At 37.8% G+C, this 14,968-nt stretch overlaps 1 protein-coding gene across 1 annotated transcript in view; it reads left to right on the forward strand.

Annotated features, from left to right (window-relative positions):
- Nucleotides 1-1,149: 1,149 nt before the first annotated feature.
- LOC123963487 (F-BAR and double SH3 domains protein 2-like) overlaps nucleotides 1,150-14,968 on the forward strand; it is a 41,488-nt gene continuing 27,669 nt past the window's right edge. Inside the window, exons 1-3 of the mRNA XM_046040386.1 lie at nucleotides 1,150-1,361; nucleotides 4,914-5,011; nucleotides 9,273-9,318. Coding sequence (XP_045896342.1) covers nucleotides 1,341-1,361; nucleotides 4,914-5,011; nucleotides 9,273-9,318 — 165 coding nt within the window. The 5' untranslated portion in view covers nucleotides 1,150-1,340. The remainder of the gene's footprint in view (nucleotides 1,362-4,913; nucleotides 5,012-9,272; nucleotides 9,319-14,968) is intronic.

The raw sequence follows: 14,968 nt of genomic DNA on the forward strand, positions 1-14,968 counted from the left end.
GGGGGGGGGGGGGGGATAGAGTGGGAATCAAATGAGTTAAATAAGCAAAGGTGAGAGACCTGCCTGTTTTTATTTTCTATTTAATTTTTAAAAATTTCCCTATTGCTTTTATGTTTTATATAAAGCACTTTGAATTACCTTGTTGTTGAAATGTGCTATACAAATAAACTTGCCTTGCTTATGGATGGACCCCTGGTGGTCCCTGGACCCTACTTTGATTAGTAATACAGTAAGTAGGATGTAAGACATTAAGGTGGATCAGTGTCTTGTGTTTTGTAAAGTAAGACTGGACTGTGGCCTCATAGAATAATTTGCCATGTCAATTATTACATAACACTTATCTCTTTAGACCATTCTCAATTTCCTTCTACCATGTCACTGTCAGGCTTTCTGTTTTATTTTTTCACTCTATTGTCTGTTATTTCTATTGTTCTACTTACTGTTAACAGGTTGCTACTTATTATTGTTGTTGTTGTTATTATTATGTATTACTCTGTATAAAAAAGGTTAGATGATGATGATGAGTAGTAGTAGATCAGGTTTGCAGAGTCTGTTCCTGGTTTAATCTCACTTAAGACTCATTTATACAAAATATCTTTCAATGTGTGATACATAATTTATTTCTCCATCATTTGTATATTGACTGGTTTATGTTTTATTTATTTAATTCAGACCACCATGTGATGCGTAATTTATTTTGGCTTTAATTTTACATGTTTTTATGTTTTAAGTGCTCAACACTGTATGTGATACTGTGCATGTCTACATTTTATATTGCTTGCTTTAAAGCACTCCCCCTCTCCCCCCCCTCCCGTATTGAAAAGTACTGTATTAAGCTATTATTAGTAGTAGTAGTCGTCGTCGTAATAGTAGTAACAGTTGTAATATGATTGTTTGTCTGGTATTCTATAACTAGAATCATACTATTGCGACTTTTTTTGATATGCATCAAAATTGTAGGCCTTATTCTGTTAAAAACCTTTAAAATTTAAAGCAGGTCTGCAGGCCCATACACGCTCATGACTGTTGACATGGTTTTCGATTTTTATTTTGAAGAGTGTGTACGGAAGTAGTACTAAAAACAAGTTGTTTGGGGTGATTTTATTTTGTAAACACAACAGGAAGTGTCTTGATTTATTTGACGCTAGCTTGACGCGTATGTTTTCTGTTCCCTGGGGCCACAGTGTTTTCAACGGGACTCAACTTGCTTCTTACTGGAATCGCTATGGCCGCTTGATCCAAATACCCTTCTTTAGTTATCAGTTTGTTCGAAACATTTGCACAAACATTTCAAGATAAACTTTCGTCTTTTGTAAAGTTTTTTATGTCAAGAAATAAGGATGCAACCCCCACCGAGAAAGGTGAGTTTTTCCCGTTGTAGCCGTTGAAGCTAACGTTACTTGTCTGAAAACGTTCTCGACGAAGTGGTGCATATTTAATGCTTGATAATGTAACGTTACGCTTTGTTGCTGGTCGGCTGGCTCAAACGACAAACTTAGGTTTTTACACGACTGCAAATGTGTTAGTAGTTTGTTGTTTAATCTGCTTCTGCTGTTTTGCGATTGAAGAAAACTTGTAAAAGGGGGAAAAAACTCCCATGTGCCACAATTTTTAAGGGAGAATAGCCCCGTTAACGTTAATGTGCCTCGTTCCCTCTCGATTGCAGAGACTGTCCAGCCAAACACATTCAAAAAATGACAGTATATAGAGAAGTACATCGTTTTCCATATCAATAAAGCACTTACAACTGCACTCGTTTTAAGAGTTAGGTTGCTGAGGAGTTGTGTTACATCGGCGTACAAGGAATTTACCAAGCAACTCTTAAGTTCAAGTGAATATCATTTTGGTGCACGCTGGTCCTAACGTTACTTCCATCCGCTGTCTTATAGCAAAAGCAGGCAAAACACAAGTTGAGCTTTTCCAAATGAAATTGAGTTTTGATTTTTTTTTTTTTATCCATACCGTTTTTAAGAGGGGATCCACGTTTTTTTTTAAAGAAAGTCTCAAAGTCAAGTCATGCTCTGCCATTTAAGCTTGTTTGGAGATAGGGATCTGTAAATTGACAGATTTTTGTAGGTAACAAGTTAGAATGGTGCATTTTGTTTTTCTCGTACAGGGGTAAAAAAGAAAAAACAAGCATTGCCGTCACGTATTTATAGCTTAACTTTAACTAGCTTTGCCAAACTTAAGAGTAAACTACGTCTTTTAAGCGTCTTAGTTAGACAAATAAACGTAATAACACAATTCTCAGCAAAAGTCTGGTTCTGTGCGAAAAATGTTTCTGTGGGATCGTATTTCAAAAACATGGCTCAGCAGCAGACAATTGACCATTTCTACCCCAGTTCGTTTTAACTGCTTACTGCAGTCAAATAAATGCAGGTTTTTCTTTTTCTTATTTTTGTTTAATGCCAAAGATATGTCGACCTTTTAAAGATTTGTATGGGTCATAATTTAATATCTTTGGACCTTTTTAGATTTCCCACCATGAAGGATGAAGTAATACTTAAATCTATTTGTTCTGGTTTGGGCTTGATTGACAACTAAGTTTACTAAAAATATCCAATTGCTGTAACCAAATAGTCTATAACATCCACAATTTTCAATATTAACGTTTTTTTAAGTGCAATTATTGATCTCTGGTTGAAATCTGGATTATAATTCAAATAAGGAAGGAAAAACAGCTTTCCTGTTGACAACACCCCCAGTCAAAAGGAATGCGACCTGGTCACTGCACTTCATAATTTAGCTGATGAAATGTTACAAACCCAGAGTGGCTGACTTGACAATGAGGGAAGCTCATTTTCACTACATAGATTAAAATTTTAAGAGCAAGTTTAGCTTTGGTCAAATGTCAGACTGTATGGTCACATATTAGCTAAATATTCCTGAAATAAATTTACTGAATGAACTGAACTTTTAGCACAAGAAATGAATAATAATAATTAAGCTGTTTCATTTTGTGTTTTAGAAGAATAGCAGGATCTTGTTTTATATCCTGCTTGAGCCTCATATTAACATTGTTTCCTGTTACTTGCATTATATTTTAGGGCTGCTAACGATTGCCTTTCAATAAACTATTTGCACTGTTAAATGTCAGAAAATAGTGAAACGTCCAGTAAAGTTGCCCACAGAAAAATGCACCGAATCCTCACAACTGAGAAGCCTAAACTAAGGAATAGTTGTCATTTCTGCTTGATATTTTTCTGCCCACTGACTGATTGTTTGACAAATTGTTCAATCTGCCATATGTTACACTGGTATTAGTTACATTTCAACACTGTAAGTCAATGCACCATCTTGCTGTGGACATTAAATATGTCATTCTGCCCTAAATCATAGTTGGCCATTAATACCAGCCACCTTTCTGCGTTGCCTCTTCAGCACCGGAGCAATCCATTTGATTTGTCGTCAAGTAGACTTAAAACAGACACCAGTGAGGCGTAGCTATCGAGCCCTCTATTCACTGAAAGATGTACTCAGCTACTGAACTCTGGCTGCAACCGACAATTATTGTCTTTATTGATTCATCTGATATTGTTTTCTCCATAAGTGCTTGAATTGGACATGAAACGGTGAATGAATTGCTCCTTATTGTGGTGGTCACACACAAGCAACCATTCTCCAAACGTCGTTTTAAAGAGAATGTTTCTGCACTCTGTCAAACTGAGTATTTAATGGCTGTAAAATAACATCATTTTGTCACATTACGTTGTAGATTAAATGCAAATTACATGACACACACTGATCCTATAGTTAAAAAAATGAACAAATCTCCTTAATTTTATTGTTAATTTTATATCTCTAGAAATGTCTGTTTTGGTGATGTAAATGTTGTTTTGAACTTTGGCAGTTCGCTGCTTTCTTTTGTACCATTTAAGGTGTTTCATTGGACTTGGAACTATTTATCTTTCAATTAAAACTAGAAAAATGGGGGTGTTCTAAAACTTTTGAGTGGTAGTAAATAATTTTTTATTATTGTCAACAAACTACATTAAATTACCAAAACCAACAATCCTAAAAAGTACAGTCTATACAGCCAAAGCCTGATCTTAAAAACAAAAACGATTAAAAACGGGTAAATGAGCTACACGGTTGCAGTGCAAAACATGTTCCTTCATTACCATGAACACACATTGTAGTTCATTTTGACTCATCCCACATACACCGTCCTGCTGCCCCAAATTCTCACTAGAGCACCAAATGTATATTAATCCGCGGCTGAAAATAGTCCCCAACAAATAAACTATTTACTACTCTTTGAGTGAAGTTATGTTTGTGACCTGTTTTTAAAGATTTAAGTCTTCAGAAGGAACCAATGGCCAAAAGTATTGAGACATGGCCTTTTCAATTATACCAAAATGATTATCAGTTAAATTTTTAGGTCAATTAAGTGTTTTTAATGTATAAAATGTCGGAAAATAGTAAAAAAGATTCCAAGGTGATGTTTTGAAATTGCTGTCTTTATCTGACCAATAGTCCAAACCCAAAAATAAATTCATTAAATGGAAAGAAAGTTTGACATCAAAATAGATGGTGATTAATGTTTATATCTTAATTTTGCATGTGATTATTGAACTTTAATTTGGCTCATACTTGAAATAAGGAACTATTTCCCTGTTGACAACAATCCCAGTTATCAGTGATGAGACCTGCTGCATGTCAAGATTTATCTTAACAGCTAATTAGCATCCCAGAGAGACTTACTCTGGCCAGAGCTACTGCGTGATAACAAGTGCAGCTCATTTTCACTAACACCAATTATGAGCTCAGCTAAATCAACACTGGTCTGTTGAGTCATTGGTATACACGTGAAATATTTTAACATCCCCAAAATCCTCTGTCTTTCTGGATGAGATGGAGAGAAAAAGTTGGATTCTTTCTAATAAAACGCTTTCTTCTTTCCCCCCCGTCAGGTCCGGGTCACCCAGGAGCTGAAACAGTCTCATGCAGAGCAGATGAGCAGATTACACATCAAACACCAGACAGAGTGTGACCTCCTGGAAGACCTGAGGTGAGCAGTCATTAGTCAAATTGTAGATGAGGTGGATGGCAGAGTTCTGGATTTGCCCATATATAAGATGAACCCCCTTTTTCCAACACCTGTTTTTGGAAAAATTCTCTAAAGAAACAAAACACTTTCAGTTTTCTGGAGATGCTAACAAAACGTCTTCAAGTAAAACAGGATGTAACACTACTGCCATAAAAGTAGAACATAGATTTGTGTAGCTTGTCTGTCAGTCACATTCACACACTCTCCTGTCAGGCTGCAAGTGTTTTCTCTGGTAGTTAACATTTTTCAGACTGTCCTCTTGAGCCCCTCATTGAGTGACTCCACCGCTAATTCTTGGTCAGTTTTTGCAGTAAAGATGTTGGGATATCAGGACTTTGAATAAACAAAAGAAGTGATGTGATAATTGAGTTATTACAATATACACATAGAGGTCAAAAAGTAACATAGATCAGAATCAAAATTACTTTTATTGGCCAGGTATGTGTACTCATACTAGGGCTGCAACTAACAATATTTTATTGTTGATTAATCTATCGCTTATTTTCCAATTAAACAGATTAGTTGTTTGGCCTATAAAATGTCAGAAAATGGTTAAAAATGTCGATCGTTGTTTCTCAGAGCTCAAGAAGACGTCCTCAACTGCTTGTTTTGTCCACATCTCAAAGATATTCAGTTTACTGTACTGTTTTTTTCTTCTTAAAATATCACTCAAATGGATTATCAAAATAGTTAGCAATAAATTTAAGGTTGACAACTAATAAACACATATGAAGAATTTGATTCTCAGTGTACATTCACAGAACCAGCATAAACAAACAGGTCAATAAGCTCAACAAAAAAACAGACAACCATTATGCACAGATAAAAATAAAACAACAGCGTGTAGACAGCAAGACACTAGTGCAATGAAGAGTGCAAAGGATGCTGGATGCTGTTTTGAGTAATGCTATTTATGTTTAAAAAAAGAAACTGAATTACAAGAATGAAAAATAAATAGGGTCATGGGTCACAGGAGAATTACAGATTGCTACCTGAATCTGGCTATTTTCACATCTGAAAAAGGGGCTACTCAGATGCCCTGTGATTGTTTGATGGTTGTTTAACAAGAGTTTTCACCATTTAAAGAGCAGCCCTCTGCTACTTAAATCCCAAAAATAAAAGTGTATTAGTCTTTAAAATTCTAGGATCAGGCCGAGTAAACACTGGACACAGACAGTTTTAGCTCTGCGTTCAGATGCGTAGGCATTTTTAAGGTTGAACAGCCAAAGGTTGTGGTTGTGTTTTCAGCCTTTTAGTGTTGGGTTGAGTTGACAGCCTACTGACTCCCCACTTCCTGTCTGTGGTTGGTGGCGGAGCTCTGAACCTCCAAACAGCTGGATGTTAAGGTCAAAGAGAGCTGCCAGATGTTCTGACTGCCGTGAAACGTTCGCTGTGGGAGGCTCAGAGACATTCATCTGCCAGAAACAATGTAAAATACAACCTGTACAGAATTCGTTAGGGTCACTCCCCGATCACTGGCGAGAAATGATTCAGCAAACTGGAAATTGCATCTGCTTGTCAACAAAAGCTTTGTTTGGGAAAATGACAGGAAGTGAGTGGGGGGGGGGGGGGGGGCAGTGGAAGAGAGGGAACCTTTTGAAATGCAGAGAAGAGGAAGGGAACAGGCTAAAGGAAGAGAGGGAAGGTCCTAGGAAGTAAGCCAGATTTTTAGGGCTGGGTGGAGCATATGGGGGTCAAGTCTCGACATGTTTAATGACTTAATGATGATTTTACTGCAGTCATGTTTTTTTCCCAGGGCACTGACCTCTCTTCTTTTCTTAGACTTTTGTATAAATTTTACTTTAGTTATCGTTAGCTTTGTTCCTGTTGTTGTAAATCAGCTGTGAAACAGCACTATAAAAACAATATTTTCTGTATGTATGAGGATTGCCTTGGTCTGGTGTGACCTACACATGAAGCACCTTTTAATAGACTTCTAATAAACAATTTGAGTGTTTCTCTTTGATCTGCTGGATGTTAATTAGCGCAGACCAGCTGACAGACTAAACCAAACATCAGGACCACAACCACGTGTTTGTCAAAGGAAGCTGTGTTTTTAGCGGCGCAGAAACACACCACTATACCATGCTGGCTCTCTGTTAATGTGTGATGGGAGGAGCAAAACATTGGATGGTTTTATTGTAATTGTTCTGATTACCTAAACATCTGCAATGAAGTAGCTGCTAAAAATACAACATTTATACATGTTTGTGTGTGTGTGTTTTTTTTTTTTTTTTTTACCAATTTAAGTGTATAAAATTGGGGTCTTTAATATCTAAATATGTGCAGTACTGAGATTAAAAACTCTCATGGTGGTAATGACAGAGACCTAGTATTGATGCTTTTGACTGCCAGACTTGAAACATGAAACATTTTCAACCGATTCTTATTTCTGTCTGTCTCCTACAGCTGCCCCAGACTAAAGATTTTCTTAGTCGACTAGTAGTCGTTAGTTCAAGCGATTGACTAGTCATCACTAGTTTATGGATAAATAAATAATTTAAATATGTAATTTGGGGGCATCAGAAAATGGTTTGAGTTCCAGGGCTGAGAATGAATGGTATGACTAGGGGAAGACGGTTCCAGGGGGTGGGAGCCACAACTGCAAAACCTTGGTCACCTTTGGTTTTGAGCCTAGGTCTCAGGACAACCACTGCTGGCCGGGTGTGTGTGTGTGTGTGTGTGTGTGTGTGTGTGTGTGTGTTTGTGTGTGTGTAATTCTGTGTTTTTTCTGTTTTTCTTCCTTTTGCGATGTGTTCATATCATATCATAGCATTTATCAGTCAGAAGTGTGTAATAATTCATAACACCATTTCTGATAATGGCTGTGAGTCTTTAAATCATCTCTCAAATACATAAAACCTTGAAAAATTGTCATTGGATATCATATCTCCAGGTCAGAGATTACTTTTATAAAGAAATTAAACAAGTGGAGAATAGTAGGGCTTAACAATTAATCATTAAGCCCTACTAGAACACGATTAGCTAATCGTGAAGACGGCGATTAAAATGTGCGTTAATTAAACAGTGCATCTGACCCATTTTAAGCAGTCATGCAGCTACAAATTCACTCCACTGTCATCCTTGTGTGACAGATCTGCTCGCCAGCTCTATATGAGCCTGTTCTGCTCTCTGCAGGCTAACGTTACATAACCACATGGAGCATTTCAGAATAAGAGCGTTTTGCCTGCCTGATTTTGCTGACTTATTCAGATTTTGCTTATTTATTCAGTTGTCCTTGATTTTTGTGCTTCTACTATGGTTAAGTAGGCTACACAGTTAAATTGTCCTTTTTTTGTCTATTCTACCGGTGTTTATTGTTGATGGATGTACTATCGGGAGTCTGCAAAGGGTGTTTTATTTTGAAAATCAACCGGCGTCTCTATGCCGTTCTGTGTCTGTCTTCCTGCCTGATTCATCCGCTCTGTGCTGCTTGATGTGGCTTCTGTCAAAAATAGACTGGAAGTTAATATTGAATTAACTTCATTAAAAAAACAATAGCAAATCAAATCGTAATCGCAATATCTGGCAGGAAAATCGCAATTAGATTTTTTCCCCAAATCATTTAGCCCTAGAGGATAGTAAACCTAATTTCATCAACATGATTACAAAATAAAAGACTCTCCTGTCGCATTCACTCAGAGTACAAAACTCAAAATATGACCAAAGGAAATCAGGGAGAGTATCGGGCCTGAAGAAGATTGTAACCAGACTAAGACCACCAAACAGGGTCCTGGTGAGAATTCTCTTTTGAAGAACAAATGAATACAAAAAGGCTCTCAGGCACAGTACCATCGCTGGAGATGAGGAGATTTAAAAACATGGCTGATCATTTTCAGATTTTATCACAGTCACAGGAGATCGCTGGAGAGATAACGAAAATATGTGGAATAGAAGTTGCTCATTTGTTACATAATCCCAGATTTATTAATAGCACGGGATAAATATCTCTTTGAAATACTTTTGGCTTCTAGCAAGAAAAGCCGTCATGCAGAAAGGGCTACAGGGAAACCCACCTCAACCCAGGACAACTGGACAGAAATGATCACTTTAATCTATTGACTTCAGTTTTCTTAATTGATGACAGTGATAACATCAAGGATATCGGCTGTATAATAACTGTTTTGTATAGATTTTTTGTTAGATATATTATTTACTGTGTCCTCCTTAATTGTGATTTTAAGATGCTATCATTCACATTAACTATTTTTCTCTTCTTTAGGACTTTTAGCCAAAAGAGGGCAGCTGTAGAGAGAGACTACGCCCAGGTAAGTAAATGTTAACGCTCTGACGTCTTTCTAACTGTGCAACTGATGCTTGTTTACATCATCCCTGCCCTGCCTTGTCATTTGTGTTGCTAAAAATGCAGTTAGTTTTTTATGGTACTGTCCTCCAAAGACACCATATGACAGTGGGGTTGAGGATGTGGCCCTAAGAAAGCTTTGTCCTCATGTGGCCAGATAGCTCATGAATGGTAACCAGCCACAGAAAAAAAACACCACAACTGAGAGAGAAACAACATCCACTAGTGATCCACTGGCTCGTTTCTTCCTCGCTGTGTTGTTTTTGCCCGCAACTTCCTGTAGACATCAATTTATTATCTGGAAATCCCTTCATGCCCCCTTGGCTCTGTTGAGGTTTTTGCAGCCCTGTGAGGAATGTCCACCGCCTCTGTGAAGAGAGGGGGCACGTCTGTAGCTCTCCAACTAGCAACCTTACATCTCTGTTTGCCTTGTGCATCTGGTCCTGAGGGATGTTTCAAAAAGGTGGCTTGTTGGCCTGAGCTAAATGAGCCAAACAAATTTATTTCATGACTTTGAAACAGACCTGAGACATCAAGCAGTAAGGCTGCAGATATCAATTATTATAGTAATCTAGTATTCTACAGATTAGTGCATTGAGTAATCGGATAAGAAATACTTTTGCTTGGAGAGTTGTTGTCTCTAGGGCTGAAACAATTCATCGATTAAATCAATTAACGTGATTATTATGCCGCCATTTGCAAAGTGGAGGAAGTGAGAGAAAATAGCGAGGGACAAAGAAGAAAGTGTCCAAAGTATGGAATTATTTCAAGCTAAAGAAAACAACCACTCTGTAATGTTACCGTCCGTCCACCGTAAAATGAAATCTATGTCGCCTCGGCAACAGCACGGCGGCACCTGATCAGAAAGCAGCCGGTGTTCTGCCAGCGGACCACAGACAAGGAAACCGTAACAGCAACTTTAGCATTTAACTGAAATCATGATTGATTGTTGAGCTGAAGGCTAGCCAAAGTAAACCGCAGACCTCGGCTGAAAATGTGCACACGTGCGTTTGTTGTTCTCCTTTTTGGGCCGTGAGTTGTAACCTCACAGTCATGAGTTAACTGGGTGTCAGGGAGCTGCACCTTTTAACTCACCTCCAGCTCTCTCTGTAGCTCAGATGTTTCCTGCTACCTGCGTGTGCTAATCCATCCTTTCACCCAGATTCTTTGTCTTTATAATTCCTATCTTTATAATAACAAACAACGCCGCTGCCAGGCAAAAGTACTTCTTAAATGACGCATCGATGAATTGTTGAAAAAATCTATTGAAGCTTCAAATACTAAAATGATCGTTAGCTGCTGCCCTAGTTGTCTCTGAATTTTTTCAGCCTTAATTTATAGTGAAGAAAACAGACATGTATAGACAAAAGTTGGATCTTTGTGACCACAGTTCAACACATACTGTAAAGAAAAGATCGGAAGAATATATTATTCAAAGCAAAAGATCCATTTTGGCAGCATGCTGTAGATTAACTCGGATCAGTTGAACTCCAGTTTGTTGCAGCCCTGTTTGTAATCATAACATCCTGTTTATAGATGATGATGTATGAGATGCAACATACCATTAAAGAACTTTGAAGTATCAAATAGGACCGCAGACAGGTAATTTATTTTATAGCAAGAAAAAAAGAGACTTTTTAAGAGGAAAAAAAAGTTGGAGGATGTACCTTGGTTCTTTGGTTTGTAAAAGCGACATAACAGCTCTCATCTGGTGAAAATACTGTTAAAATACCTCGCTGTTAATTTAAGTGACATTTAAAGAGAGAACAAATGGTGAAAATGTTGCTTACTCTGAGGCTAAAGCCAGGGATCAAACTTATTTATTAGCTTTATTTTATTGAAACACCCCCCCAACAAATTCTGGCCAAATTCTGGTTGTCATTTGATGTTCAGTTTTGGGCGGTGGGGGTATAACGATGCCTATTAATCAGCTAAACGATCAACAACTGGGATCTCAGGCGAAGATTTCTGGCATGTCAGAAATTTTGGTTGGCTGTGTTACAATTTGAGCAGTTGGCTGCTGTCCCAAGATCAGTAATAAACTGTAGTCAGCTTGTTTGGACATTTTTGGAGTAATATTTTGCATGTTGTGATTAAAAGTTCTGACTGAGACTGTGCTGAGAGATAAAACTGAACTTCGTTGCTGAGCAGAAACCATATTTTCAGCCAACTGCGGCAAGAGTTTTCTTTTTTCTTGTTACTTTCAGTTTATGATAGAATAGCAAAGAAGTCATGTTGCCTTTCTTTCCCTTTTCAACATTATTGAGGAGGCTTGTGTAAATAAACTTTATTGGATTCTATGAGAAGAACCGACTGGGAATTTTGTGCTTGAGTTCTGTGTGAGTTTCACTCTGTGGCCACTCAATTGATCCGTACAGTGTGATATCATACATTATTAAATATAAATGCACAGTTGTAGCTCAGATTTTAAGATGACACGATAATTAAGTCTTTGCTATGCCACACCCTGAATACGCAGCTGTCCAATCACAGCGCAGTATATATTTGACATTTTCATGGCAGTGACCAGTATGAGGGAGTGTGAGACAATAACACCAAATTTAACACACCTGCTCCCTATTCACACCTGAGACCTTATAACACTAACGAGTCACATGACACTGGGGAGGGAAAATGGCTAATTGGGCCAGTTTGGACATTTTCACTTAGAACTGAATTTTACACAAACTGCAAATTAATAATTGTTCATATTGCAGCAGTAAAGAAGAAATGTCGAGGAGGAACTTATGAGAAAGCAATCTGGTAAATTGACAGCAACACTGCTTAGAGCTAGAGTAGGTGATTTATTTCAGAAGCATTTTTTGTTGTTTGTTGAAATTCTCTTTACATCTCAACAGCAATCAGTAAATCTATTGTGTAATAAGCACAGCTAACAGTTGCTTTACACCAATTTTATAAACGTTTGTTGATACGCAGTCATTTCACAAGCTTTGTATTTGATAGATACACGCAGAACAGCAGAAGAAGGATGAATACCCAAGAAGTTCTGGCATGAGTGAGGGAGAATCTGATGGGGGAGAGATAACGGTGGCCATGAGTCCGCAAGTTTGTTGAGTTAAACTTTGATTTTAACTTTTGTTAAAGCCTATTAAATGTTCTTCTTCTAGAATAGGCCTAATAGAATTATAGATGTGTTCATTATGTTGCTGTTTGTTTGTTGTAGCCCACAGTTTACTGATTCATTTTAAAATGTAGGCAATTAGACTATATTAAATTGTGAAATTATTAAACCCCATAACTGCCACGCTGCCGTTGTCATCACTCAGTTTAAAGTGCTCCCGCACAGCTGAAGTCTTCATTTTGTTTTCCCTTTGATGTGAACTGGAACATTACGTTCACTTATATGAGAGGTGCTCAGGTGTGCAAAAAACCCTGAATATTCAAATCCCAAAATTGAAAATCGAATTAGACTATACCTACCCAGTCCTAGTCTGGTGGTGAAGTTTCCATGATTTAACCTGGTTTAACTGGTTATCTCGCTCTATGAAACATCCATGACCTTTTTTAAATCTAAATGGACTTGGGTTAAAAAAACATCTTAAATTGAATACTTCAATGTACCTACATAGATTGCAAATTATTTGTTCTCCAGTCTAGAGGAGCTAAAAGGTGAAATGATGTGTATCTGGCTCCTGCAGTTGAAAATCTCTTACACCTGTTTGTACATTATTTATGTTGCTTGGCTGGGTCCATGTTATCGTGTCACCTCGCATAAAAGATTTACGTTGTCTCAGAACAAGGACAATGAAGCAGAAGTGCTACACTAAACCTCAGAGTAGACTTTGACGTTTTTTATTTTTTCATACCTTCCTGACATTATACAGGGGTATAAATGGTATATGTAAAAAACCAGGAAGCGTGGCTCTCTTCTGCATCAATGCATGCTGGTTGTTTGGGCGGAAATATTAGAGAGAGAGTGGTAGGGCATCTACACACTGTACAATGCCAGAAACACTAATGAAGGCAATGAAGTGGACAAAGAAATACGGGAAATCAGGGACCCTGGGAATTAAGTAGTAAATGTACAGTGTAGATTATGGTTTGTCAGCGAATCAAGGCTACAACTAAAGCTCCTGTTAGTGAATTGTTTACCTGCTGATGTAAAAGTGAAGAGGGTTGTCGCGTTGAAGTCAGGTATTTTCACTTGGCCCAGCCCACCTACGTTGAGGTGCACACTACAATACATCACCTCAATACAGCATCTCCGTATAATTTAATTTAATAGAAAAAGGAGCTTCTGTATTTTTGACGGCATTAAAAGGCATACTTTCGGGATTTCTAAATATCCTGGCATACCGTAAAACCTTGATACCTCAGAGTACTGTAAAAACTGTAATTTCAGTGATCCAGCAAAATAATGTTTCTTAATTATTATTATAGTTGAAACAGAGCAGCAACACGAGCAAAAATGTGTTTTTATGGCCATTTCCCCCAATTTTCCTACATTTTATAGACAAAACAATTTTTGAGTTAATGGAGAAAATAATTGTCAGATTGATTAATTCTGTATGAAGGAAATGTCTTCATTGTGTGCTTCAGTTTAAAATGTGTTCTGTGTGTCAGAGTTGCGATGCCTGTTAGTTGTGTGATCAATTAGACACCCACTGTCAATAGATGAATCAAAGTGGGTCAGAGTGTCTCTGGAACACTTCGTTCCCACTCTCCTCTTCTTTTTTTTTTTTTTTTTTTTTTTTCCAAATCTCTTCTCTTTAGGCGCCTTTTTCTGGGTCTCTTACACCTGCAAGCTGCTTTAGCCATTAGCCGATTGCTATTCAAATCACACAGTGTGATAAAATGTCCTCCTCTGTGTGGCTCTTCCTCTGCCGTCCTAGCATCCCTCCTCCTCCTCCTCCCCTTCCCTTGTTCCCGTTCACACTGTTCAGGCGTGTCTACTAGGCTAGCTCAGTTGGCGTTTCTCTCTCAATCTGAATCCTACAATGGCTGGGTTTGTAGCGCCTTTGAAATTTTGGCACCAAGACCATTGAGTTCAGAGCCATGGCCTGGCCTGCATCGGGACCGCATAACGGGGCTTGCCTTTTCACAGTGGACAGAGGAAGGATAGATGGGCACATTTCCTTGATGGCACTTGTTGGGGCCCTAAAGCACAACTCACTTAAGTGAGTTTATCTTTCTAACAACCATTTGAAGTGGAAAGCCAGCTTGTATCTGGAAGAACAAGCAATATAAATCCTTTTCCCCCACATATTTAATTTGCCTTGACACTGTGATCAACTCAAAGCACTCTGACCTGAATTGAATTTTTTTATTGAGTATACAGTGGGTACGGAAAGTATTCAGACCCCTTTAAATTTTTCACTCTTTGTTTCATTGCAGCCATTTTCCAAAAATCAAAAAAGTTCATTTTATTTCTCAGTAATGTACACTCAGCACCCCATCTTGACAGAAAAAAACAGAAATGTAGAAATTTTAGCAAATTTATTAAAAAAGAAAAACTGAAATATCACATGGTCATAAGTATTCAGACCCTTTGCTCAGTATTTAGTAGAAGCACCCTTTTGATCTAATACAGCCATGAGTCGTTTTGGGAAAGATGCAACAAGTTTTTCACATCTGGATTTGGGTATCCTCTGCCA

Source organism: Micropterus dolomieu, linkage group LG23 (genome assembly GCF_021292245.1).
Source record: "Micropterus dolomieu isolate WLL.071019.BEF.003 ecotype Adirondacks linkage group LG23, ASM2129224v1, whole genome shotgun sequence".
Lineage (NCBI taxonomy): Eukaryota > Metazoa > Chordata > Actinopteri > Centrarchiformes > Centrarchidae > Micropterus > Micropterus dolomieu.